This window comes from Coenobita brevimanus, chromosome 88 (genome assembly GCF_032717465.1).
Source record: "Coenobita brevimanus isolate Jiangsu-jjx chromosome 88, ASM3271746v2, whole genome shotgun sequence".
Taxonomy (NCBI): Eukaryota; Metazoa; Arthropoda; class Malacostraca; order Decapoda; family Coenobitidae; genus Coenobita; species Coenobita brevimanus.
Genome location: NC_137041.1, coordinates 31,202,575 through 31,226,989, shown reverse-complemented (window position 1 = coordinate 31,226,989; position 24,415 = coordinate 31,202,575). Strand labels below are relative to the sequence as shown.

Sequence of the window (24,415 nt, the reverse complement as noted above, 5' to 3'; positions counted from 1 at the left end):
TGACCTTTCCTTGTGACCTTAACATTTGAACTATAGTTCTCAAAACAGAATAACTTCATATATAGCTCACCTTATACCCTTCTGTAGTTCCAACCCAGGTAGCAAACACCACAAATAAATAAAAGTTTATTAAATAAATACACAAACCATGTAGGCCTATGAATACCCTCTCAACGAGTCGCAGTATTCGAGGTATATAAAAAGAACATAGTATAACAACTACAGAACACAATGTTGAGATGACACAGTACAACACAATCTACTCTTGACAGAGGCTATAACGAGCCTGAAGAAGTGTAGGCTGAGAGTTGGGATTACATGCTGGCCTCACTGCATCGCTTGTTGCCCTTTCATACACAAGATTTGAAGTCTCAGAGATTCTCATACCCACATAACTTCATTGCTCTGTGACCTGATACACAAGTTCTTCCTGCCAAGTAACAAACTACCTGAACAAGTACACACACGTGGCCGTTGGTAGCAAGTGAGTGTGTGGTGAGAATACTGGTTGGTCAGGATCACCACACTACTCCCCACCCCCCCAGGACGTTATAAAGGCAGATGCCTAGATGGAACGCCCCTGCGTTGGGCAAGACGCTCCCTCAGCAATTACTGATGAAGCGTGCCTCTCAGGGGGCTGGGATACCCTTCCACTCCTCGCCGCAATAGCAGGAGCTGGTTGAGCCTTAGCAATGTAGGTCTGCGGTATTGCAACATGGTCTGACATCAGATGTTTATGATTAGTGGAGTGTGATTGAATTGATGCATAATCGACTGTAAGTGGTAAGGCAATGCTAATTTGCCCTGGGGTTAAAGAAATGGGTTGAGCAGTTGGGGAGGAAATAGGTGTTGGAAAAACTATAGGTTTTAACCTATCCACAGAAAAAGTTTGTTGACTATTACCACAAAGGATAGTGAAATGCTTACTTGACCTTTTAACCCATGGCGTCCCGTCGACGTTCTTTAACGTCCACACGTTTTGTCACTGCCAATCCCGTCAATGTACATAAACGCGAAAAAATTGCAAGGTCCCTAATTTGCACAATTTTCAATTTTCGCGAGTGATTTTTGGTACGTATACACGTGACACCTTCCTCTACAAGATGCCAGGCAGGGACAATGCCTTACCCAGCATGACCTCCTCCCTACCCCTGCATGCCATTGTCTCAGCAATTTACCTTTTATCAGTGACCTGGCCAGTATAGCCATGTCATGCCACGGTACGAAATTCAGGGCCAGAGTGATTCCCCAATCAATGACAATGTGGAGGACAAACTTTACATAGCATTAGAGGAAGAAACAGTTAGAAATGATGATCAGGTAATGTGGCAAAAAAAGGTGAGGTATTAGTGAGTGAAACAATGCTTATAATGCCTATATTACTGCTTGAAAACCAATATATTCTCGTACTACATATAAATTCGTACCAAGTAAATAAATAAATACCGTTTATGAGTGGTGTGAAATAGTTATCCTCCCATAGAACTCGTTTTCTTTGGTGCCAGCCTGATAGAAAACCCAGAAAGGTAAGGAGGTACTCCTACCTGTATCGAGTACTTTAAACCTCAGGTGAGTGATTTCTCTATGAATTTTCGATGTTTCTCACCAAAAGCGAAGGTTTGAGCCAAAAAAAAAAAATTTCCTAAAATGGTTGGGATTGGGGGGAGTCAGTGGTGGAAAAGTGGTCGGGATGGGGCGGGTTAACAACTTCATAAGGGCCATCCTAATGACATTGAAGTGGGCACCGATAAGCATCATGACGCAGCCACACATACTTGCAATCGACCAAAGAAGAGGGAACGTGACATGACCGACATGGTACCTGATGGGGAGGTACTGGTTGCTGTCTAGTGACAGTTTTCTGAAGGACACCGAGAAACTCATACTTACCAAGGTTTTCCGGAGAGTTGAGGTGGTGAATTCTCAGGGAACCGAATGGACTGACCAAAAACAAGCTCTGCTAGACAGGAGTGTAGATCTTCTTTAACCATAACCCTGAGCCCTACTAGGAACAAGTGGCAGTGCATCAGCCCATCGATACTGCTGTGGTTGTGGGTTGAGAGCATTCTTTAGATGCCAGTGAAACTGCTAAACCATACCAATTGCCTGGGGATGATAAGACGTCGTATGGTGTCTTGCTGCTCCCAGGAAAGCGAGGAGTTGGTGCCACAGGTCAGAATGAAACTGCGTTCCACGATCTGCAATGACAGTGCTAGGAGCACCAAATCGTGCAACCCAACCTATAAGAAAGGCCCATGCAGTTGAATCAGTTAACATACCCTGCATAGGTATTACCTCTGCCCATCTGGTAAATCTATCAATATGATTAAGTAAATATATGGGTGTATACTCATGAAGGTGGCAAAGGGCCTACAATTATCAACACGCACAGTGTGAAATTTACAGGAAGGGAGTGACAATGACTCTAGTGCAGATTTGGTATGAATGTGAACTTTGGAAGCTTGACAGGGAGTGCACTGCCATGTCCATGCACAGGTATCCCTTTTAATCCCTGACCAAACTATGTGTTGGATAAGAAAATGCAGTGAAACTTTACTACCAGGATGACCTGAGATATGAAAATGCAAAAATACTTTGTGACGATGGCAGCTGGGAATGAATGGACGAAGTTTGTCACAAGAAACATCACACCAAAGTTTACAGTCTGAGCCAGGTATATCAAACGGCTTAAAGTAAGGTCCAGATGATGAAGTTTTATATGCTGCCAACTCTTCATCATTCACCTGAGCAAGAGTTAACTGATTGTAATCAAGAACTGGTGGAAGCTACTCAATCGTGGAGATGGAATGGGACAAGGCATCAGCTACCTCATTCTCATAATGCCTCACGTGACGAATATCTGTTGTAAACTCAGAGATGTAGGAGAGCTGACTTCGCACTCACTAACAGTAAGAATCTGACTGTTGTGATGTAGAATAGATGAGAGGTTTATGATCAGTTACAGTACAAAAGGAACGACTTTCTAACCAGTGTCTAAAATGGTGAACAGCTAAAAATAGGGCCAATAATTCTCTTTCAGATACACTGTATTTAAGCTGAGCCTTGTCTAGGCACTGGGAGAAGAATGCCAATGGTGTTTTAACCCCATTGCTCCCAGAGGTCCTGTGTGAGAGATTTTACTGGAAGGGTACTAGGGGAACTGCCCCCCGCCTGTCGGCTAATAGTCGTGAAGCTCATAGGTCCATACCCTGGGGTTCCCTTCTTTATTAAATGTTGAAAATGCCCAGTTCCATCCTATAATAGCGACACAGAACGCAAAGGAGTTAACTTCATCCCTAACCTGATGTAGGACTGCACCCACTGCTGTAGAAGAAGCATCTGTTGTCAGGGCAAGATCTGAATTGGGGACTGGATATGCAAGGTGAGAAAGTCGTGCAACATCGTCCTTAACTCTTGCTAATGCCGGTTGCCTCCGATGTCTGGATAAGAGGGGCATTAGATGACTGGCAACTTCTTGAGCAGATCATGTAGAGGACCTAAGGTTTCTGCAGCCCGAGGGAGAAAGTGGTGATACTCGTTACCTATGCCCAGGAATTTTCTCATCTTCATCACTCTAGTGGGCTGCAGAAACTGCTTGACAGCGTCAACTCTCCATGGAAATGGACTGATCTAAACAGAAGTTCTATCTCCCAGGAAGTCCAGAACAGGTGCTCCAAAGATTCACTTAGCTGGATGAATCCTGATATCATAATCTTGTAGGTGCACTAACAGTTGTCTAAGATGAGTTCGGTATTCCTCGTGATTACTTGATGCAACCAGTAATTTTTTTTTTTTTTAATGTGAGGAAGAAGGAACCAAAGGCCGTGAGCCTGCAAAATTGTTCCTTCCAAGAGAAAAACAAAATACAAGAGCGAGTCAAATTCAAGATCCGATCATATTGATATGGCTGGACACACTGCATTTGAAAGACTGGAGATCATAAAAAGCAGGAAATACAGACAGAGGGAGACAGTTCCAGAGTTGACCTATTGTTTTAATGAAGAACATAGAGTAACGGTTAACTTTTGCATTAGAGAGTTGGACAGAAAAGGGATGAGAGTTTGCTGCAAGACAGGTGCTGCGCACATGCCGTAGAGGTGGAGGGATGCATGCAGACAGTTCAAAGGAGCAGTGACCATTGAAGTAGCGATAGAAATGAGATAAAGATGCAACAGTGCAGCAAAGAGGCAGAGGTTGAAGGGAGTCAGTAAGAGGAGGAGAGTTAATGAGACCAAAAGCCTTTGACTCCACCCTATTGAGAAGAGCTGTATGTGGGGAGCCTCCCCACACATGAGAATTGTACTCCACACACTGGCGGATAAAACTCCTGTATAGAGTCAACAGTTGTGCAGGGGTAAAGAAGGAACAGAGTCGGCATAGCACACCTAATCTCTTAGAAGCTGATTTTACAAGAGATGAAATATGATCTTTCCAAGATAAGTTCCGAGTAAATGAAACCCCAAGCATGTTCAAGGATGATACAGGATTAAGCTGAATAGTATTAAACATTAGTAGGTATACCTGTGGAAGATTTTGTCAGGGTGATAGGTGTAAAAACTGAGTCTTTGATGCATTAAAAACAACCAGATTATTTTTACCCTAGTCAGAGATACGAGCCAAGTCAGACATTAGGTGTGCCATATCCTCACCCTTGTTTGCTGAAGTAACTGCTGAGATGGACATTGCGGGAACCGAATGGAAAGGTGAAGGGTGGAGTCATCAACTTATGAGTGGATAGGGTTAGATGTACAGCTTAGAAGGTCATTGATGAATAAAAGGAAGAGAGTTGGTGATAGGACAGAGCCCTGAGGAACACCGCTGTTAATAGATCTAGGAGAAGAACGATGGCCATCTCCAACAACGGCTATAGAACGACCAGAAAGGAAGCTAGAGATGAAGGCACAGATAGAAGGATAGAAACCGTAAGAGGGCAGTTTGGAAATTAAAGATTTATGCCAGACTCGATCGAAAGCCTTTGAGATGTCAAGTGCAATGGCAAAACTTTCGCAGAGTTCCAGAAACTTAACTTTGCTATGGCAGGTGAATTAGGCAGTTCTCTCCCGAACAGACAAGCAACTGAAAATGTTTGAAAAAATCATATTGCAACAGTGGTTGTTTTACGTCAGCTACGATAAAAGTACACGTAAACTTTTGCCGCATTCCCAAATCAATCATCAGTTCTGAAGTGCTGAAAGTAGCTATGGGTGTGTTGTTTGCAGTCAGAAGATCGAATGCAGGTGGTTTACTCTCCCAGTCATGTGTTGGTGGAAGAATGCTCACAGATGCTCCAGTATTCACTAAAAACTTCCCACCAAATGCATGATCCGTGATGTAGAGAAGTGGTGCAGAAACATTTGATGTAGCAAGAGCAGCTGCACTCATCTGTTCCCGGTGTTTCCATTTCCCGAAAAAGGGCATGTTGGTCGCATTGGCGAGCTTTTGTTCCAAATGTTTCATGATACCAACACAGTCCCGATTGCTGTTGCTTATGAGCAAGAAATCTTGAATGACAAGATGAAGATAGGTTGTCTACCTGTCGCTGAAGTGTATCAAGACGTCACAGTTCTTGCTGAAATCAGGCATTTCACAAACAAATGTGACATTCGATGCTGAAGCATTGGATTTTCCCACCCCTAGGTTACCAGTTGAACTAGGAGGTCTACAGTTTGATTCGGTGAAAGAACTGTGTTAGCACAGAGTGAGTGAAGCTGAAGTAGAAGCATGGTGCGAGGTTTTGGTAGTACAACTCACACCAGACACATCCGGGTCAGATAATTTTGCTATATTAGGTGTACCTATTATGTATGCTGAAGTAGAGAGTTGAGCCATCATCCTATCTGCCACTGCCACATGCTTGCTGTAGTTTGACCATTGAGAGAAGAAAGGTTGAGTTTTATTTCTGCTGGAAGTTTTTGGAGGTGCAGATAGTGAATAATGTCCTCAGGTAGTGATATGATGCAGCGAGAGTTAATGAGCTGCATCTTTTGCCACAGAACAGCACCCGATCTAAGTTCTTGAAGGTCATGCAGATGATTGTGGTCCGGTTTCCTATAACATGCCAGTAACATATTCTTGAGAGCAGCAAATTTATCATTATTTAATGACGTAGTGATAACTTCTCTTACCAGAGTAGCCACCTCCGTAGGAAGCGCCCTTACTAATGCACTGAACTTCTGAGCATCAGTAGCCGATGTGTGGTAAAGATAAGCCTCGACGTGTAAAATCCAGTCTTCGACAATGTGGTGGAAGGTGGGAAGAATCAGTTTTTGTTCCCCCATGATCGTGCACTGTTTGCTATCCGTTATACAAATGTCTCTCTGGGTCACCAATGTAGTTCCAACCCGGATAGCAAACACAATTATATAAAAGTTTATTAAGTAAAAACACGAACCATGAAGGCCTATGAATACCATCTCAATAAGTTGCAGTATTCAAGGTTTATAAAAATAACGTAGTATAACAAGTGCAGAACACAATGTTAAGATGACATAACACGACACAATCTTTTCTTAACAAAGGCTAGAACGAGCCTGAAGAAATGTAGGCTGAGAGCTGTGATTGCTTGCTGGCCTCACTGCTTCTTCTTCTTTCTTTATCCCTGAATTAATGGCTGTGGGCCATATGTGTCCATTAAGCCAAAAAGTCCATTGCATGTCCTAAAGACACTCATATGCGGAAGACAAATGCACAAAAAAAAGTCAAATATCTATAGATGTATACATCTATCTATCTGTATATATATATATACACACAAGACCGCACCAAAAATTCGTGCGCCCCCTGATGCAACGTATGTAAACAATACTAACGCCACCTGACACAACAAGTGTAAACGAAAGAAAGACATCCCTACACATAATAAACTTGGTATTGAAAAATTAGTACTAGTTTGGAGGCTTTCTTTTAACTTTCAAGCACTCTGAGATGTTTTCCGACAGAATATGGCTTACGCATTTCTGTCAGGTTAACGATATAACCTTCCGTAATGCTTCGCTCAGTATCTGGTGAAAAGGTAGTGGGTGGTGACAACGGAAGATGTGATCGCCACACCCACATTTATGCAATTACTGATCGATCAACATGGCTCATTAGGTTGCTTATTCTTTCAATTAAAGGATAAATGCAAGATTAATACAGCTGCTCCAATACAAATGTGATGGTCCAGGGATGAGTTGAAATAGCCTAACTATTAAGTTGGACCGTGTCGCGGCTTAATCAGTTGACACAGACTGTGTGCTGTGTCTCTCTCGAAGGGGGGGATGGTAGTGATATCGTACATCTGGCAGTATTAATGCACCCAGCTGCTGCTGTAACCGCCTCGGGGGATCTCAGTAGCTCCGAACTGGTGGTTTCTTCGAAGTGCTTGAGAGTGAGGTGTCCCTTACCCTGTTCATTCTCTTGCTAGTTGTTCTCCTCTACAAAAGACATGCAGAATCCCAAGGACTCTACAAAAGAGCAGCCGGCAAGCATTGTGTTCCTCCACAAGGCAGGACAGTCAGTGAAGGATATCTCAATGAACAGTTCGTTGCAGAACGAACTGTTCAAAAGTGGATTAAGCGATTTAAGGATGGTGGCGCCGAGGAAGTACCAGAACATGGATACCGGTCTGGGAGACCAAGGAAGACCAATAAACGGACTGCAAACGTTATCTGGCGGCAAGTGGAGGCTAACCCACGCATTTCAGCAAGGGAAATAAAAGAAAATAACCCACTACTCCTGGCTGATGTCTCCAAGAGGACAGTGCAACGCATCCTGCACGACAGGCTGGGTTATCGCAGCTGCCGCCCCAGCCGCAAGCCTTGTCTAACTTCTCGGCAAGTAAAAAATAGGATTGCTTTTTGCCGAAAATATTCTGAGTGGAAAGAAACCAAGTGGCAGCGAGTCCTGTGGAGTGATGAAACAATTTTTTCTGTGGCTGGGAACAGAGGTGGGAATGTGTATCGTCGCAGTGGCAGTGACCCACTCGACCCTCGCAACACCAGGAAGACAGAAAAATTCCCTGACAGTGTTATGGTCTAGGGTGCATTTGGGTACCATGGTCAGGGGAATTTAGTTGTGCTCCCCAAAAATGAGAACCTCAATAAAAACACCTACCTGGAACTCTTGTCTGACCACCTGCCAGTGTTCTGAGGCTTGCCAGACTGACATTTTTATGCAGGATGGTGCACCGTGCCACACAGCCCGTGATGTGATACAGTGGTTGCGAGATTCTCAGGTCGAGTTCATTGAAGTTTGGCCAGGATATTCCCCAGATTTGAACCCAATTGAAAATTTATGGGCAATTATTAAAAGGGAGCTAAGGAAACATGACACACACTCCATCCCGCAACTGATCGAAGCAGTGGAACAGGTGTGGAGGAATATTGACCCAGAACATTTAAGGAACCTAGTAGATTCTGTCCTAAAACAGCTCAAAAAGTGCATGAAGATGAAAGGAAGACCTCTGAAGTACTAATTACTTGTAAGTACCCATTTTATTAATATTAAGATATTGTTAAATATTGTTTACAGTTGTTGCTTTAGGGGCGCACTAACTTTCGGCACGGACTGTGTGTATATATATATATACAGTCAATACAAAAGTATGAAACAAAACAGGAGCAGGAGGGCAGGGAGGCAGTGGCAGATAAATTGATGGCTGAAGGTTAACTAGATGGTAGAAGCACTTGAGTCAGAGTCGGAGTTGTAGTCGGAGCCAGGACCAGCAGGGAGATGTGACTGCATGACCCTGAGGGTGTAGGAGAAGATATGACACTCCTCGGGGCCAGTAACAGCCTGGAGGGATCCTCAGTGCAGGTCAATGAAGGAAAGCAAGGCCTGCCAGAATTCCTCCTTGGCAAACTCCTGCTCGCCAGATTCCACTGGTGCCGAGTCCTCACAGTGGCACTGATGGTTCTTCAGAAGCTCCAGGCCATGCTGGGGGAGGGAGGGAAAGTCACCCCAAGAGAGTTGCCGGGCCAAACTAGAGGGTCTGGAACTCTCCGATGCCTGCCCTGTAAGTGGAGGAGGTAGCATAGGAGTCGTCACGGAAGACACAGGGGCATCAAGAACAGAAACCTCAGATGGCAATGAAGTTTCAACATCCCCAACCTCCATGGAAACCTCAGGTAAAGGCTGAGAGGCAGACTGAGAGGAGACAGCATACCCTGACAGCTGGATCCTTGTCCTGGGAATGGCGGACTACAGCTGCAGCACCCGTGGGACCAAGGAGGGGGGGGGGTCGAAGAGGGTCCAGGATGATGAGGAAGACAATGAGGAGCCCCTCTCCCAGGCCTTCTCTGCACCACGGGTGTGGAGGAAAAAGACACAGGAGTAGAGATGGCAGGAGGCCCATTGGCCTGGAAGATGACGGGCAGGCACTGGGCAAAAACCAACATATCTCCCCCCAAGAAGGCCTTGGCAACCTCCACACACATGGCAATGATGGTAGAGGCAGAAGAGGCAGGAAGGAGGCAGGAGTAGCAAGTGGAGGCTGACGCCGACGCTGAAGATGGGGGGAGGCATGGGGAGAGCCCGGTACTGCCTGGCCTGCAGGCCTGGTGACAGACGGAGCTGTAGGGCCCTTGGCATCCTCCTGTACAACAAACTCCACCACCTCTCCAGCAGCAACTGAAGGCACAGTGTGGTCAGGGTTGGGGCCCACGATGGAGGAGCTGTGGAGGAACACAATCTTCACTCCCTGTGTCCAGGCAAGTCAGGAAACTGTAGCCCTTTGGACATGGTACCACTTAACCTGCCCCACAACCTTGGCTGCCATGGTGGGAAAAACTCTCATCGGTTTGCTTCTGTTGGTATCTCAGAAGGGGCCTCCTTTGCTGCATTGCTTGTCCCCTTTTTATACACAAGATTCGAAGTCCCAAAGATTCTCTTTTTCACATAACTTCATTGCTTGACTTGATTCACAAGTTTTTGCCGACAAGTAACAAACTACCTGAACAAGTACCCACACGTGGCTGTTGGTAGCATGAAAGTGTATGGTGGGAATACTGGCTGGTCAGGGTCACCACACTTCCACCAAGTTTGGTTCAAACTTCCAGTTAATGGACAGATTTGACCTTGCCCTGTGACCTATACCTTTGTCCGATTGTACAAAAAATGGGACTTTTTATTCCATACTGACCCACAACACTTCCACCAAGTTGATCGAAACTGGATAAGATCTGTGTGAGTTCTTCATGCTCTTGACTTGTGACTTTTTCAGCCAGAAGTCAATAGCCTATTCTTTTGAGGGTCGTTAAATGTGATGTCAATATATTGTAATTCCATCCAAGAGCTTTCCCAGAATCTTGCTAACAGACAGACAAATAGAAAAACAGAGTAACAGGAAACTAATCGAGCAATACACATATCCTCCTCGCAGTTTCGCACAAGTGTATGGAATAATTATTTGGACTTTCTAAAAATAACATTATAATATGTCTGAAGCAGTAGAAATAATTACGTATCCTGAAAAGTGCAAAGTTTGCGAATCTCAAAAACGTATTGAATTATGTCGATGGCAGTTAAAAGTGATTCCAATTAATAGAGCAGTTTCATTTTGATTGTCGTTAACAGAATAAGCTGCAGAGTTATTGCATGGGATGTCAAGGCAAGGATCCTTGTATCACGACTATGATGTGAAAAAATTTACGAGTTATTCCATTTCTCTTTAAATGGACTGGAAGCAACTAAATGCTCTGTGTAGAGTACAACTCTCATGTGCGGGGAGGCTACCCACATACAGGTCTTCTCAACAGGGTGGAGACAGAGGGTTTTCGCCTTATTAACTCTCCTCCTCTTACTGGCTCCCCTCAACCTCTGTCTCTTTGCTGCACTGTTGCGTCTTTATATCTTTTCTATCGCTGTGATTTTTGTTACTGCTTCTCCGAACTGTCTGCTTGCATCCCTCCTCCACTACGGCAGGCATGTAGCACCCGTCTGGCAACAAACTTTCATCCATTTTCTATCCAGCATTCTAATCCAAGAGTTAACCGCTACTCCCAGTCCTTCATGTATGCAACAGGTCAGCTCTGGAACTGTCTCCTTCTGTCTGTTTTTCCTACTGCCAACGATCTCCGGTCTTTCAAATGCGATGTTTCCAGGCATCTCGAAATGCATGGATCTTGAATTTTGCTCTCTTTTGTTTTTGTTTTTTGTTTTTCTTGGAGGGAGCGCTTTGCGAGCCTCTGGCCCTTCTTCTTCCTTTCATTAAAAAAAAAAAATGTAGCTCAATTGATTGATCTTATATTTCTTTTCCGGTAATGTAATTCATCCGATTTCTTCAAGACTGTGGTCCCACGGTCCTCCCATCCAGTAGGAGAAGTATTCAGCTGGACCATTCTTAATGCTTTCTTACCAGGAATGCAGATGTGCAAACACTTTAGGCTTGTCTGAAATGGCCCAAAGTGGCTCGCGAAAATATGCCTTTGATAACGCTGATGGCACCATTACTGCATCGGGTTTGGCTGAATTGATTTTGATGACCGTGTGATGATGAACACACAACATTCTTGTCATCAATAGCTTAACTGAGTTGTTTATACCTCATCAGAAGCAAGAGGTCCAGATCTCAGCCACTTATAAAGTCAAACAGTTAAGGAGAGATGCACCAGTAACACGCTGTTGCATTGCATTATACGAATAATAAACAAATACTAACCCTCAGATACAAACCCGAAAGGGCCAGAGCCGGTTAGGGCACCTTAACCCAATAGACAACCAGGCGTCCATTTGGTTATATATTTGCCATGCAACCTAGTAAATGGTTATAGGACACCCTTTGACTTGTCATTCAGTGTAGTCTCCTGAAAAGAAGCACTACATCAGACGAGTACAATGTGGACGTCCGTTTCTGCCACAGAAAAGATGGTATACCGATATTAATTTAATGGAAGTTTAGGGGGTGAAGTGCTTGAAAGGGTACAACAGCGAAGAAAGGTTGCTATTTCTTTGAAAGAAGTGAAAAGGAACAGGAAGTGAGTATGGAAGTACCCCTACCCCTGGGGGTAGGGGGTTTTCAAGAATACTCCCCCAGTATCCCTGCTTGTCGTAAAAGGCGACCAAAAGGGTTGGCGGAGGGTTAGTGCCCCTCCCCGGAAAACAACCAACTAAAAAAACAAACAAGAAGCCTCGGACAAGGACTGATCAAACGATGACGACCCAGGACCGGACAAAGGACTTGGTAATGAGTACATGGAATGTAAGAGGAGCGAATGATGAGGTGAAAGAGAGAGAGATTGTCCAGGTGCTTGAGGGTGCGAAAGTGGATGTATGTGGAATAACTGAAACAAAATGGAGAGGAGAAAGTGTGAGAGAATGGGAGTATGGATGGGGTATATGTGCAGGAGTAGATGAGAATGAGAGGGCACAGGAAGGAGTGTGTATAGTTGTGAGTAAAAGATGGAAGAAGAGCATAAGACAGTATGGATCAGTTGGGTCAAGGATTGTGTGGGTAAAGTTGAAAGTTGGAATACAAATGTGGGCGATTGTGTGTGTGTATGCGCCAACGCAAGATCGTGCTAGAAGAGTGAGAGAAGAGTTCTGGACAAATGTGGAAGTGTGCATGGAAAAGTTTGGAAGGATTGAGAGAGTGTTTTTGATTGGTGATATGAATGGTAAAGTTGGTAATGTGAAGGTGGATGGAATAGATGGTGATTGGGGTGTGCCTGCCGAGATAGATGAGAATGGGAGTGCGTTAGTGGACATATGTGCTGGGAGGGGGTTGGTGATAGCCAATACCCTCTTCAGGCATAAAATGATCCACAGGTATACATGGCGAGTGATGAGAAGGGTGGGTGGTGAACTGAATGAAAGGAAGGCAATGATTGATTATGTGTGTGTGGATGAAAGGATGCGAAGATGTGTAAAGGATGCAAGAGTGTATAGAGGTTGGGGGAGTGGACTTTCTGACCACTACTTGGTGGTGGCCAAAATTAGGATGCAAGTGAGATGGAGGAATAGAAGAAGGGAAAGACGAGAGGAAGGAGTAGTTGCAAGGAGAGTGGAAAGGTTACAAGAGGATGAGAAAAAGGCAGAGTATAAGAGAGAAGTGGAGGAACGATTGGGCAAATATGAATTGGAGCAGATGGGAGATGTGGAAGGTGTGTGTAAGATATTTACAGAAGAAATATGTGCAGCATGTGATGTGGTGTGTGGAAGGAAGAGAAGGCGGAGGGGGGTGCAAGGAACAGCGTGGTGGACTGAAGAGGTGAAACAGGCTGTGGCACAAAAGAAGAAAGCATACAATGAATGGGTGAGAAATAGGGGCGTGGAAGAAGTTGAGAGGTGGAAGAGAGAGTTATATGTGGAAAGGAAGAGAGAGGTGAAAAGATTAGTAAGAGAGAGTAAGAAGAGAGTGGATGAGGAATTTGGAAGGAATTTGAGTGTAAAGTGGAGGGACTGTAAGAAAATGTTCTGGAGAGAAGTGAAAAGAGTAAGACAGGGTGGAAGTGAAGTTAGCAGGGGAGTGAAAGATAAAAATGGTAGATTACTAGTGGAGAAGGGAGAAAAAGTGAGCAAATGGAGAGAACACTTTAAGGAATTGTTGAACGTAGAGGATGGAAGTAATGCGAGTATAAGTGGCTGGGGAATGGCTAGGAGAAGGAGGGAGGTGAGAAGACAGGAAGAAATCAGTAGGATAGAAGTTGTGGAAACAATGAAGAAAGTTAAATCGGGGAAAGCCCCAGGAATTGATGGAGTGTATGGTGAAATGCTGAAGCATGGGGGAGAGATAGTAGTAGAATGGATGTGGAAGATGTGCAGATTGGCCTGGGAGGAAGGTAGAGTCCCGGACGATTGGAAGTCAGGTATAATTATTCCCTTGTACAAAGGAAAAGGGGAAAAAGAAGTGTGTGGTAGTCATAGGGGCATTTGTCTTCTTAGTATAATAGGAAAAGTGTATGGTAGGATACTTATAGACAGAGTTAGAGAAAGAACAGAGAAATTAGTTGGAGAAGAACAGGGAGGCTTTAGGAAGGGAAGAGGTTGTGTAGATCAGATATTCATTCTTAGATCTTTAGTGGAAAAGTTTCTAGAGAAGGGAAAGAAGTTGTATGCGGCTTTCATGGATTTGGAGAAAGCATATGACAGGGTGGATAGACAAGGATTGTGGAAAGTATTAAGAATATATGGAGTAGATGGGAAGTTGTTGAATGCTGTGAAGAGTATGTACGATGGTGCGAAGGCTGCAGTGCGTGTGGATGGTGAACTAAGTGAATTTTTCTCTTTGAAAGTTGGTTTGAAACAGGGATGTGTCATGTCTCCATGGTTGTTCAATCTGTACATGGATGGGGTAATAAAAGAGGTACAAGGTAGGGTAGTGGATGTTGGAGTGGCCCTGGTGAGAGAGGATAGTGTTTGGAAACTCCCTGTACTGTTGTTTGCAGATGATACTGTGTTGTTGAGTGAAGACGAAGGGGAGCTGCAAGGCTTGGTGGATGAGTTTGAGAGAGTGTGTAAGAAACGGAACCTAAAGGTGAATGTAGGGAAGAGTAAAGTGATGGTCTTTGAGAGAGGTGAAGTTAGTGAATGTACAGCGAGGTTAGATGGTGAGGAATTGGAAAATGTGAGTACGTTTAAGTATTTGGGTAGTGTGATGAGTAAGGATGGAGGTTTGGAGGGTGAAGTGCTTGAAAGGGTACAGCAGGGAAGAAAGGTTGCTGGTTCCTTGAAAGCAGTGATAAGAAACAGGGAAGTGAGCATGGAAGTGAAAAAGTTACTACATGGCAGTATTGTGATACCAACTCTAACGTACGGAAGTGAAGCTTGGACATTGTTGGAAGGACACAAGTCAAGAGTGAGAGCAGTGGAAATGAGTTATTTAAGAGGAGCCTGTGGAGTCACGTGGAGAGACAGGCTGACGAATGAGGATATAAAGGAGCGTTGTGGTGTGGATGTGGATGTGATAGGAAGCGTTATGAGGAACACACTGAGGTGGTTTGGCCATGTGGAGAGGATGGAGGGTGAAAGACTGACGAAGAGAGTGTATGTGAGTGAGGTGGAGAGGGGAAGAGTGAGGGGGAGGCCGAGGATGAGATGGAGGGATGGGGTGGAGAGGTATATGAGAGAGGGGGGTGTGAGTTGGGAGCAGGGCAGTGAAATGGCGGGGGACAGGGCGACTTGGAGGCGATTTGTTTGTGGCCACCCCAAACGGGATTGAGGCTTCTGGCAATAGATAGATAGATGACTGTAGTGTGATACCAACTCTAACGTATGCAATTGAAGCTCGGACCTTATTGGTACAATCAAGAGTGAGAGAAGTGGAAATGAGTTATTTGAGAGGAGCATGTGGAATTACATGGAGAGACTGACATATGAGGAAGTTAAGGAGCGCTGTGATGTGGATGTGGATGTGACAGAAAGTGTTAGGAGAAATACACTGAGATGGTTTGGCCATATGGAGAGGATGGAGAGCGAGAGACTAACAAGGAGAGTGTATGCGGGTGAGGTGGAGGGGGGAAAAGGAGGGGAGGCCGAGGATGAGATGGAGAGATGGAGTGGAGAGGTATTTGAGAGAGGGGGGTGTGAGCTGGGAGCAAGGCAAGTGGCATTGGACAGGGAGACGTGGAGGCGATTTGTTTGCGGCAACCTTTTACGGGATTGAGGCGTCTGGCAATAGATAAGACAGAGTTTAATGGTAAACACTGCGAAAAAAAAAAAAAGTTACTAAATATAAAAGATGGGAAATATTAGGTGCAAAAAAGACAAATATGTAACGAGACGGAGGGACGAAACGCCAGCAAAGGAAAATGGAAAAATGTATTCGCATAAAAAGTGAAAATGGAGATGGACACAGCGCAGGAAAAATATGGGACAGGAGAGGGGGAGAAAACACCAACATAGAGGAAACGGAAGAACAAAAAGATGAAGGGACGAGACGTGGGAATATAAATGTTAAGAATTACCATATTTCGGAAAACTGTGGATGGAAATTTTGCCAGCTTTTTAACTCCCTGAGCCCTGGATGTGTTATTTATAGTTCACGCTTGCTGTTACCATATGACTTTATTCATTTTCAGATAAGGCCTCCTTGAAGAATGTGTTAAGGTAGTCTAGGCTATATCTAACACCTCCAGTTCGAGAAGTCACCACACATCTGAAAAAAATCACTTATTGATAGCAAAAATAAAGTACAGAGTATCCACGTAAGGAGTTCAAAATGAAGACGAGTAGTAAGGAATATAGAGGAAAGGAGATACTGAGATGTATTAGCATTGTCATATGAAACTTCCAAACGCTTTTTCATTTGCTCTGTCTATATCCCACTAATTCTTTCTTCTGGGTGATTTATACTTTCCTTCAGCATCGACAGTTTGTACATAGCTAACACTCATTTGTGTATTACCGTAATATATGCAGAGAAAAAATGGTAAATGAGAAGTAGTTAGGAGTCTTTAGTTTTAATTATATTTTGCCTCAAATGGTAAGGAACACACACACACACACACACACACACACACACAGATTAGTTATCTGTGTACGTACTGTTTTATGTGGCTGTTTCAGTATGTATGGCTCGTATACATACATACATCGGCAAAGACTCTTTGTGTATGCGTGTGTAAAATCGGAAATGCATGAAGGTTACCCTCCTCTGTGATTGTTATGCATTGATTCCTGAGGTGGGTTCTCCTCCCTCGCCTCTTCACCAGAACGCAACAGAACAGATGAGAAAAACAGAGTAAAGCAGAATAACACGAGAAAAACAACACAGCATAGCAGCATGAGAACGCAAATTAAACCATAATAACGTGGTAAAAGTAACACAACGAAATGCCACGAGAAAGGCATAACAAAACAGAATATCACAAGAAAAATCAAGTAAACTGGACTAAAATGAGAACAACGCAACAGAAAACCAAAATGAAAAACACAACATAGTCAACAGAACAGCAATTGAGAAAAGCACAACATACAGGCATATGAAAAACACAACAGGAAGAGAAACATGAACAATAAAATGCAAAAAAAAAATCATGAAAGAATGCAGCACAGGATAATATAACGAGAAAAACACAACAAAATAACACCATATGAAAGAAAACAGCAGAACACCATATGAAAGAACAACAGAGCACAGCCAGTTACCATGACACAGTACAAATGAACCGTCAATAAAATACATATACCAGATTACGATAAGAATGATACAGCACACCGCAGTATACTTCCATGAAAAACGCACAACACAACTAACAGAATTGTTGTGAAAAAACAGTGAAACACAGGATATTATTCAGACAAACAAGATATACTCGTAACTGAGTGGAATGTTGTGAGAAAAACACTAGAGAGTATCATGAGAAAACAACACATTATAATAAAAAATACAGTGACACACACACACACACACACACACACACACACACACACACACACACACACACACACACACACACACACACACACACACACACACACACACAAAGCAACAACAACAACAACAATAGCAACAGCAATAGGAGGAAGAAAGCGGGGCTAAACTGCTCTCGAAATAATTACCCCAAAATTTTACATACTTGTTTGAAGGGGAGGCAGTAGCTAAGTGGGAGCAGTGATACACTCCTTCAGTATGATGTTGTACTGTTTATGTTACCAGTAGAAAATTTTATTCGACTTACGGAAAGCCTCTATAAAGAAAGGAAATAATGTAGACTCTATCAAACTCAATTCGAATGGCCTCTCGGAAACTTAAAAGGAAAAAAAAGCCCACGTCAGTGACCGTAGATTCAGCTGAATAAAAAGTTTTGTGACAGAAATAATGAACAGTACAGTGTTTCATTCGGCTGAAGGGGTTAAACCGACATCGACCTAAATTTCAACTCTCAAAAATCACATTCGGTACCAACTTTTCTAATCACCACAGACAAAACTTTTCTGTCTCCCCAGCCTACATTAACCCCAACTCCTCTGTCAACAGCTGGTGAACTACGGGAAGCGAGACGGCGGAGAGATCAGGGTGGAGACGAAGCACCAGGGGGACACCACCCGCTCCTCGCTCTTGGTCATCAACGCTACTATGTGGGACTCTGGCCGCTACTCCTGCAAGCCTTCTAATGCACAGAAAGTCTTCACTGACGTCCATGTCTTAAAAAGTAAGAGTAAGTGTAGGAAGGTTTGGTGGTACGTACTGCATGGGAAGGAGGCTTGGAGCTAGGTTTTAAACAGAACTAACACACTTTTACTCCAACTTGGAAAGATTTTGATGAATGTCTTATCTTGATATTAGATAGGCATTGTTCTTTCGTATAAATGGTGTCACTGGTCAGTGCAATTTTGGTAGCTATTAAGAACCCTGCTGCACGATAAGCTGTGCGGAATGTAAGGATTTGCAATGGTCAGCCCGTCAACAGGACTCAAGTGGATGCAACATATATAAATTTTATGTTCTTTGAGGCTGTCAGTTCTCATCTTTTATCACTAAAATTCATACACAGTGCTGTGAGTGATGCGAGATCATGGTATATACATTTTCTTTAGCCTGTCACCTACTTAATTACTTCTATTTAAAAGTTTTAAAAAATATAGCTGAACGACCATGTACTTTTGGGTATGAACGACCATGTACTTTTGGGTATGCTCCTAAAATTCCTTGTAATAAAGTTCCTGTGTTTAGGACCAAAAATGTAAATTGCAAGGATGGTGCAGGTCCATTTTCTTGTACTTTATTTCTTGAGGGAATAAAACTAAGCAAAAGTTTTTATTATTGCACAAGTTTCGTTGAATTAGTTCATGCACGATTTACAGATTAAATAAGGATGGATGAGCAAGGCAAATTAATGAATCAGCACGTGGTGTGGAAAGTCTGAAAATGGTTTCCAAGATATAATAACATATCAGTATAATGTCCCAAGTGTACACCAGACAGCTAGCTTAAAACCCACTCATACCAGCATCTTACGTCATGCAGTGTTCGATATACACATATTATTTTACTTTAGTTGGCGCCAAGCATTTGTCTTTAATAGAGCGCAGTAGTTCTCATTCGAATGAATAAATGCTCTCAGTGCCTCTCAGTCTTAGACAAGAATACTGCACTCAAAGATCGCATACCTCCGCCATCGCCTATAGCAGAAAACTCAAATCACCACCAAAATTTAATCAGCACATCCGTGCCCCAAGACACACCTATCCACCTAATTTTTGAAATTCATCAATACGTTTTTACATATCTTGTCGACAAAACAAACAGGGATGAGTATATAACCCACCACTCTGCTTGGGGAGGTAAAGATTCCCGAACCCTTTGAACTTAGTGTCCATAGACGACTAATTTCACTCGAACTGGTTTATTTATAGGTTAGATGGGCTACCGATCTCTTGCAAATGCGGAAATGTAATAGATATTTTGTTAATTCACTAATATATACTTGAGGCAATTTTCATAATAATCTAGTAATTAAGTTTTCATAGCCACATCCATTAACTAATCGATTTTATTGTTTGAGCGGCAGTAAAGAACAAAGCATCATGTACCCATCAGTATAATACACGAGTGAAAAAGTGTGAAGAAGCTGGTGTTGCTTTATTTCACAGGGTCGGGTCAACCTCGCCAAGAAAAGATATATTCATCCTATGCTGAGCGCTGTGTGATAATCTTCGAATGTTTCCGTTGCCATTTAACATCGTTATTCGTGTCTAGACTAATTAATATTTTAATGTGAGACTGAAGAATTCACAAGGGATAATGTAATATTACTTCGGTTATCATCGTAATGATTTTTTTAATGCGAAGAAGAAGGAACCAAAGGCCATGAGCCCGCAATAACAGTTCCCTCCAAGAGAAAAATAAAACACAAGAGAGAGCCAAATTCAAGATCCGATCATATCGAGATGCCTGGATACACGGCATTTGAAAGACTGGAGATCATAGGAAGCAGGAAATACAGACAGAGACAGTTCCAGAATTGACCTGTTGCATAAATGAAGGACTGGGAGTAATGGTTAACTCTTACATTAGAGAGTTGGACAGAAAAGGGATGAGAGTTTGCTGCTAGACGGGTGCCACATGCCCGTCGTAGAGGTGGAGGAATGCATGCAAACAGTTCAGAGGAGCAGTGACCACTGAAGTAACGATAGAAAAGAGATAAAAATGTAACAGTGCGGCAAAGAAACAGAGGTTAAAGAGAGTCAGTAAGAGGAGGAGAGTTAATGAGACGAAAAGCCTTTGCTTTCACCCTGTTGAGAAGAGCTGTATGTGGGGAGCCTCCCCACACATGAGAGTTATACTCCATACACAGGCGGATAAAACCCCTGTATAGAGTCAACAATTGTGCAGGGGTAAAGAAGGAACAGAGTCGGCTCAGCACACCTAATCTCTTGGAAGCAGATTTTACAAGAGATGTAATATGACCTTTCCAAGATAAGTCCCGAGTAAATGAAACCCCAAGCATGTTCAAGGATGGTGCATGATTAAGCTGAATATTATTAAAAATTAGTGGGTATACCTGTGGAAGATTTTGTCGGGTTGATAGGTGTAAGAACTGAGCCTTAGACGCATTAAAAACAACCAGATTATTTTTACCCCAGTCAGAGATACGAGCTAAGTCAGACATTAGGTGTGCCATAGCCTCATCCCTTGTTTGCTGAAGTAACTGCTGAGATGGGCGTTGCAGGAACCGAATGGAAATGTGAAGGGTGGAGTCATCAGTGTATGAGTGGATAGGGTTAGATGTACAGCTTAGAAGGTCATTGATGAATAAAAGGAAGAGAGTTGGTGATAGGACAGAGCCCTGAGGAACACCACTATTGATAGATCTAGGAGAAGAACGATGGCCGTCTACAACAGTGGCTATAGAATGACCAGAAAGGAAGCTAGCGATGAAGGCACAGATAGAAGGATAGAAACCGTAAGAGGGCAGTTTGGAAATTAAAGATTTATGCCAGACTCGATCGAAAGCCTTTGAGATGTCAAGTGCAATGGCAAATCTTTCGCCAAAGTCCCGAAAGGAGGATGACCAGGAGTCTGAAAGGTGGGTGAGAAGATCGCCAGTGGAGCTTCCCTGACGGAACCGGTACGGACGATCAGAAAGAAGGTTGTGATAGGAAAGATATCTTAAATTTTTTCTATTAAGAACTGACTCGAAAACTTTTGAAATACAGGATGTTAAAGCAATTGGACGATAGTTAGAGAGTTGGGAATGGTCACCCTTCTTTGGGACTGGCTGAATGAGAGCAAACTTCCAGTAAGAAGGAAAGGTACAAGTTGACAGACAGAGGCGAAAGAGTTTACCTAGGCAGGGTGTAAGCACAGAAGCACAGTTCTTAAGAACAACAGGAGGGACTCCATCAGGCCCATATGCCTTGTTAGTATCAAGGTCAGTGATGGCAGAAAATACATCAGCTGAAGAAATTTTAATGTCAGCCATGAGGAAGTCAGAGGGGGAAAGTGATAGAGGAACAGCACCGGAATCGTCTAAGGTGGAATTGGAGGAGAAAGTCTGAGCGAAGAGAGCTGCTTTATGAGTAGAAGAAATAACTACAGTACCATCAGAGTAGAAAAGAGGAGGGAAGGATGATGAGGTAAAGTTGTTAGAAAGGTTTTTGGCAAGGTGCCAGGAGCGGAAGAATTCGAGTTGGAGAGTTTAGAGGATTTAGTACAAAGGAAATTTTTTTTAGCAGAGTGAAGAACAGACTTAGCACGATTCCGGACAGAAACGTAAAGATGATGTGATTCAGTGGTGGGTTGGCTCCGGTACCTTTTGTAGGCCCTCTCCTTGTTGCGGACAGCTTTAGGACAAGTGTGATTAAACCAAGACTTTCTTGCGTTAGACAAAGGATACGAGAAAGAAATGTATGCTTCCATGCCTGAAAGAATAACCTCCGTAACGCGTAAGGCACACTCAGATGGCTCCCGGCCATGGAAGCGATAATCATTCCAGGGAAAATCAAAGAAGTACTGCCTAAGGACCTCCCAATCCGCAGCTCCAAAGTGCCACAGACGACTTTTCTTTGGAGGGTCCACAGGCTGTACCGGAGTGATAGGACAGGTTAAGGTGGTAAGGTTGTGATCGGAGGAGCCCAACGGAGAGAAAAGATAAACAGTGTAAGCTGAAGGATTAGTTGTAAGGAAGAGGTCAAGTATGTTGGAGTTCTCTCGAAGGCGGTCTGGGATACGGGTAGGGTGCTGTACCAGCTGCTCAAGTTCTTAAGGATAAAGAAGATGTAGGCTTGTTCACCAGGTGGATCAGTGAAAGGAGAGGAGAGCCAAAGGTGGTGGTGAACATTATAATCTCCCAAAATGGAGATTTTAGAGAAAGGAGAAATGGATAGAATGTGTTCTATCGTAGAAGTAAGATAGTCAAAGAATTTTTGATAGTAGAATTAGGGGATAAATAAACAGCACAAATATATTTAGTCAGGGAATGACAGGAAAGCCGAAGCCAGAGTGGAGAGAATTCAGAAGAATCCGGTTTTGGAACATGAGAGCAAGATAAGTCGTTGCGTATATATACACAACAGCCACCTTTGGCTTTGAAATGAGTATAAAGTAGGTGGATACAGAAAAGGGTTTGGTGTCAGTTGCCTCAGACAGCTGAGTGTCAGTTAGAAGAGAAGGTGAGGTTTTGAGGAGAGGTGGTGCTCAACAGAGCGATAGTTAGAGGCAAGGCCGCGAATGTTGCAGAAATGAAGAAGTGAGTCAGATAGTGGTTCCAGGCAGCTCAAGTCGTCACCGGGAGAGGGGGTGTGCAAGCTTCTTAATGATATTCAGCATCAGTGTACTATGGGTAAAAAAAAAAAAAAAAAAAGGATCGGTGCACAATATATGTGAAATTTTGGAGCGCAGAATGAAGGTCACTGAAATATTAGTGTCTGACCTACTACACGTTGGTAGCCGTGATGCCAAATAGCAATATCCTCTTGCAAACATATAGCAGATGGTATGTTCATATAAACAGACTTTGTTCATACATAATGACACGTTGGTAATGTTCGAATATTTTCGGTATGCATCGGACTCCCTGTACACAGATACTTTATTTATCCATAGTACCTCACAGTTTCATTTCATAATTTCTCGATTTAACTTTATCGTTTTTCATTACTCTCTTCTAACGATCAACAGTGATTGCGATAGTATTTGAACGTGGACCTACAATGGTGCAGAGTGTAAGATGAAATGTTAAGCATGCACCTAGTACTGTTTTGCATAATCTCACGTTATGTATATCGTTCATGTAACAGATTGGCTTGATATAAATCAATTTTTGTATATGTGTAGAAAAATGTGTGCATTATTAGTGAAGAAGAATATAATCAATAAAACATCAGTACAACATTCAGAGTATAAAGATCACCGAAAATGAACGCACAGTATCATTTGTCATGGCTCTAGATACGGATATGCGATAGGAAAGAGATATCAGATCACAAGCTTAATACCTACAGATCACAAATGTGTCACTAGATCACAAGCTTAACCCCTTCACTTTAATCATTATTTTTTTCAGCTATCAACAGACGAACTTATCCTGCTCAGGGGAGACATTTAGAAGTGGAGGGCTTAGAACAGGACTTCAGTAACCCCTTCATTACCAGTGGCCTCCTCTCTGTGATGTGAGGTGATTGTGATGGCCTAGAGATGACATCTGTAAAATGCAGAAAGACTTCACTGCAGAGAAGGGGTTAAGGTCCCTCGAATCATATCTTTAAGGCCCTTAGACTATTAGCTTAAGGCTTGAAGACAATTAACTTAAGGCTGTATGATCTAGCCAACAGCAGCTGTTCTCTCCTCTGGCAGGTGAGACTCCGGCCGCCATGCAAACCACTACTAGCAGCGTTTCCCCTACCTCACCTTCCTTCACCCTGCTGGTCATGCTGCTGGTCTTGCATGGTCCCACAGGTCTTACCCATGCTGCCTCACTAACAGTTGCCTCTACGCGTGCTGCTCCCGTCATTACCTCCCTGATAAACAGATAAGAGGACAGGCTTACTGCTGTAAGGAGTGTCTCTGCACAATATTGCAGATGAATCAGTTTTCCATAGCATTTAAGGCCTATTTTAAGTATATTTAATAGAGTTGTAAGGGGGTATTCCATATTCAGGTGTGACTGGTTTAATATAAATAAATCAGTATTCTGTGTGAACTATATTTTATTATTATTATTATTATTATTATTATTATTATTATTATTTTTATTACTAAAATTTTCATTATTATTATTATTATTATTATTATTATTATTATTATAAACATATCACATGGTTGCTACGTCCAGCTAGTTGGCGGTCTAGAGATATGAATATCGTCCGGTTGTGGGTGTGGTGTTTAGTTATTTTTTGTCTAAAATATCTAATCCATTTGTTCCACCATTTCTACCCTACTTTTTCTTTTACTGCCCTCTTCCATTATTATTAATCACCTTGAATTATTTCTACACTGCCTGGTGGATACTTTTGCTTTCTAGACGTTATCCATAATTTTACATAAATCATACGG

The 24,415-nt window shown here is 43.0% G+C and overlaps 1 protein-coding gene across 1 annotated transcript in view; it reads left to right on the top strand.

Annotated features, from left to right (window-relative positions):
• LOC145411250 (zwei Ig domain protein zig-8-like) overlaps window positions 1-23,895 on the top strand; it is a 75,016-nt gene extending 51,121 nt beyond the window's left edge. Inside the window, exons 6-7 of the mRNA XM_080281317.1 lie at window positions 17,897-18,071; window positions 23,717-23,895. Coding sequence (XP_080137443.1) covers window positions 17,897-18,071; window positions 23,717-23,895 — 354 coding nt within the window. The remainder of the gene's footprint in view (window positions 1-17,896; window positions 18,072-23,716) is intronic.
• The last annotated feature ends 520 nt before the right edge of the window (window positions 23,896-24,415 follow it).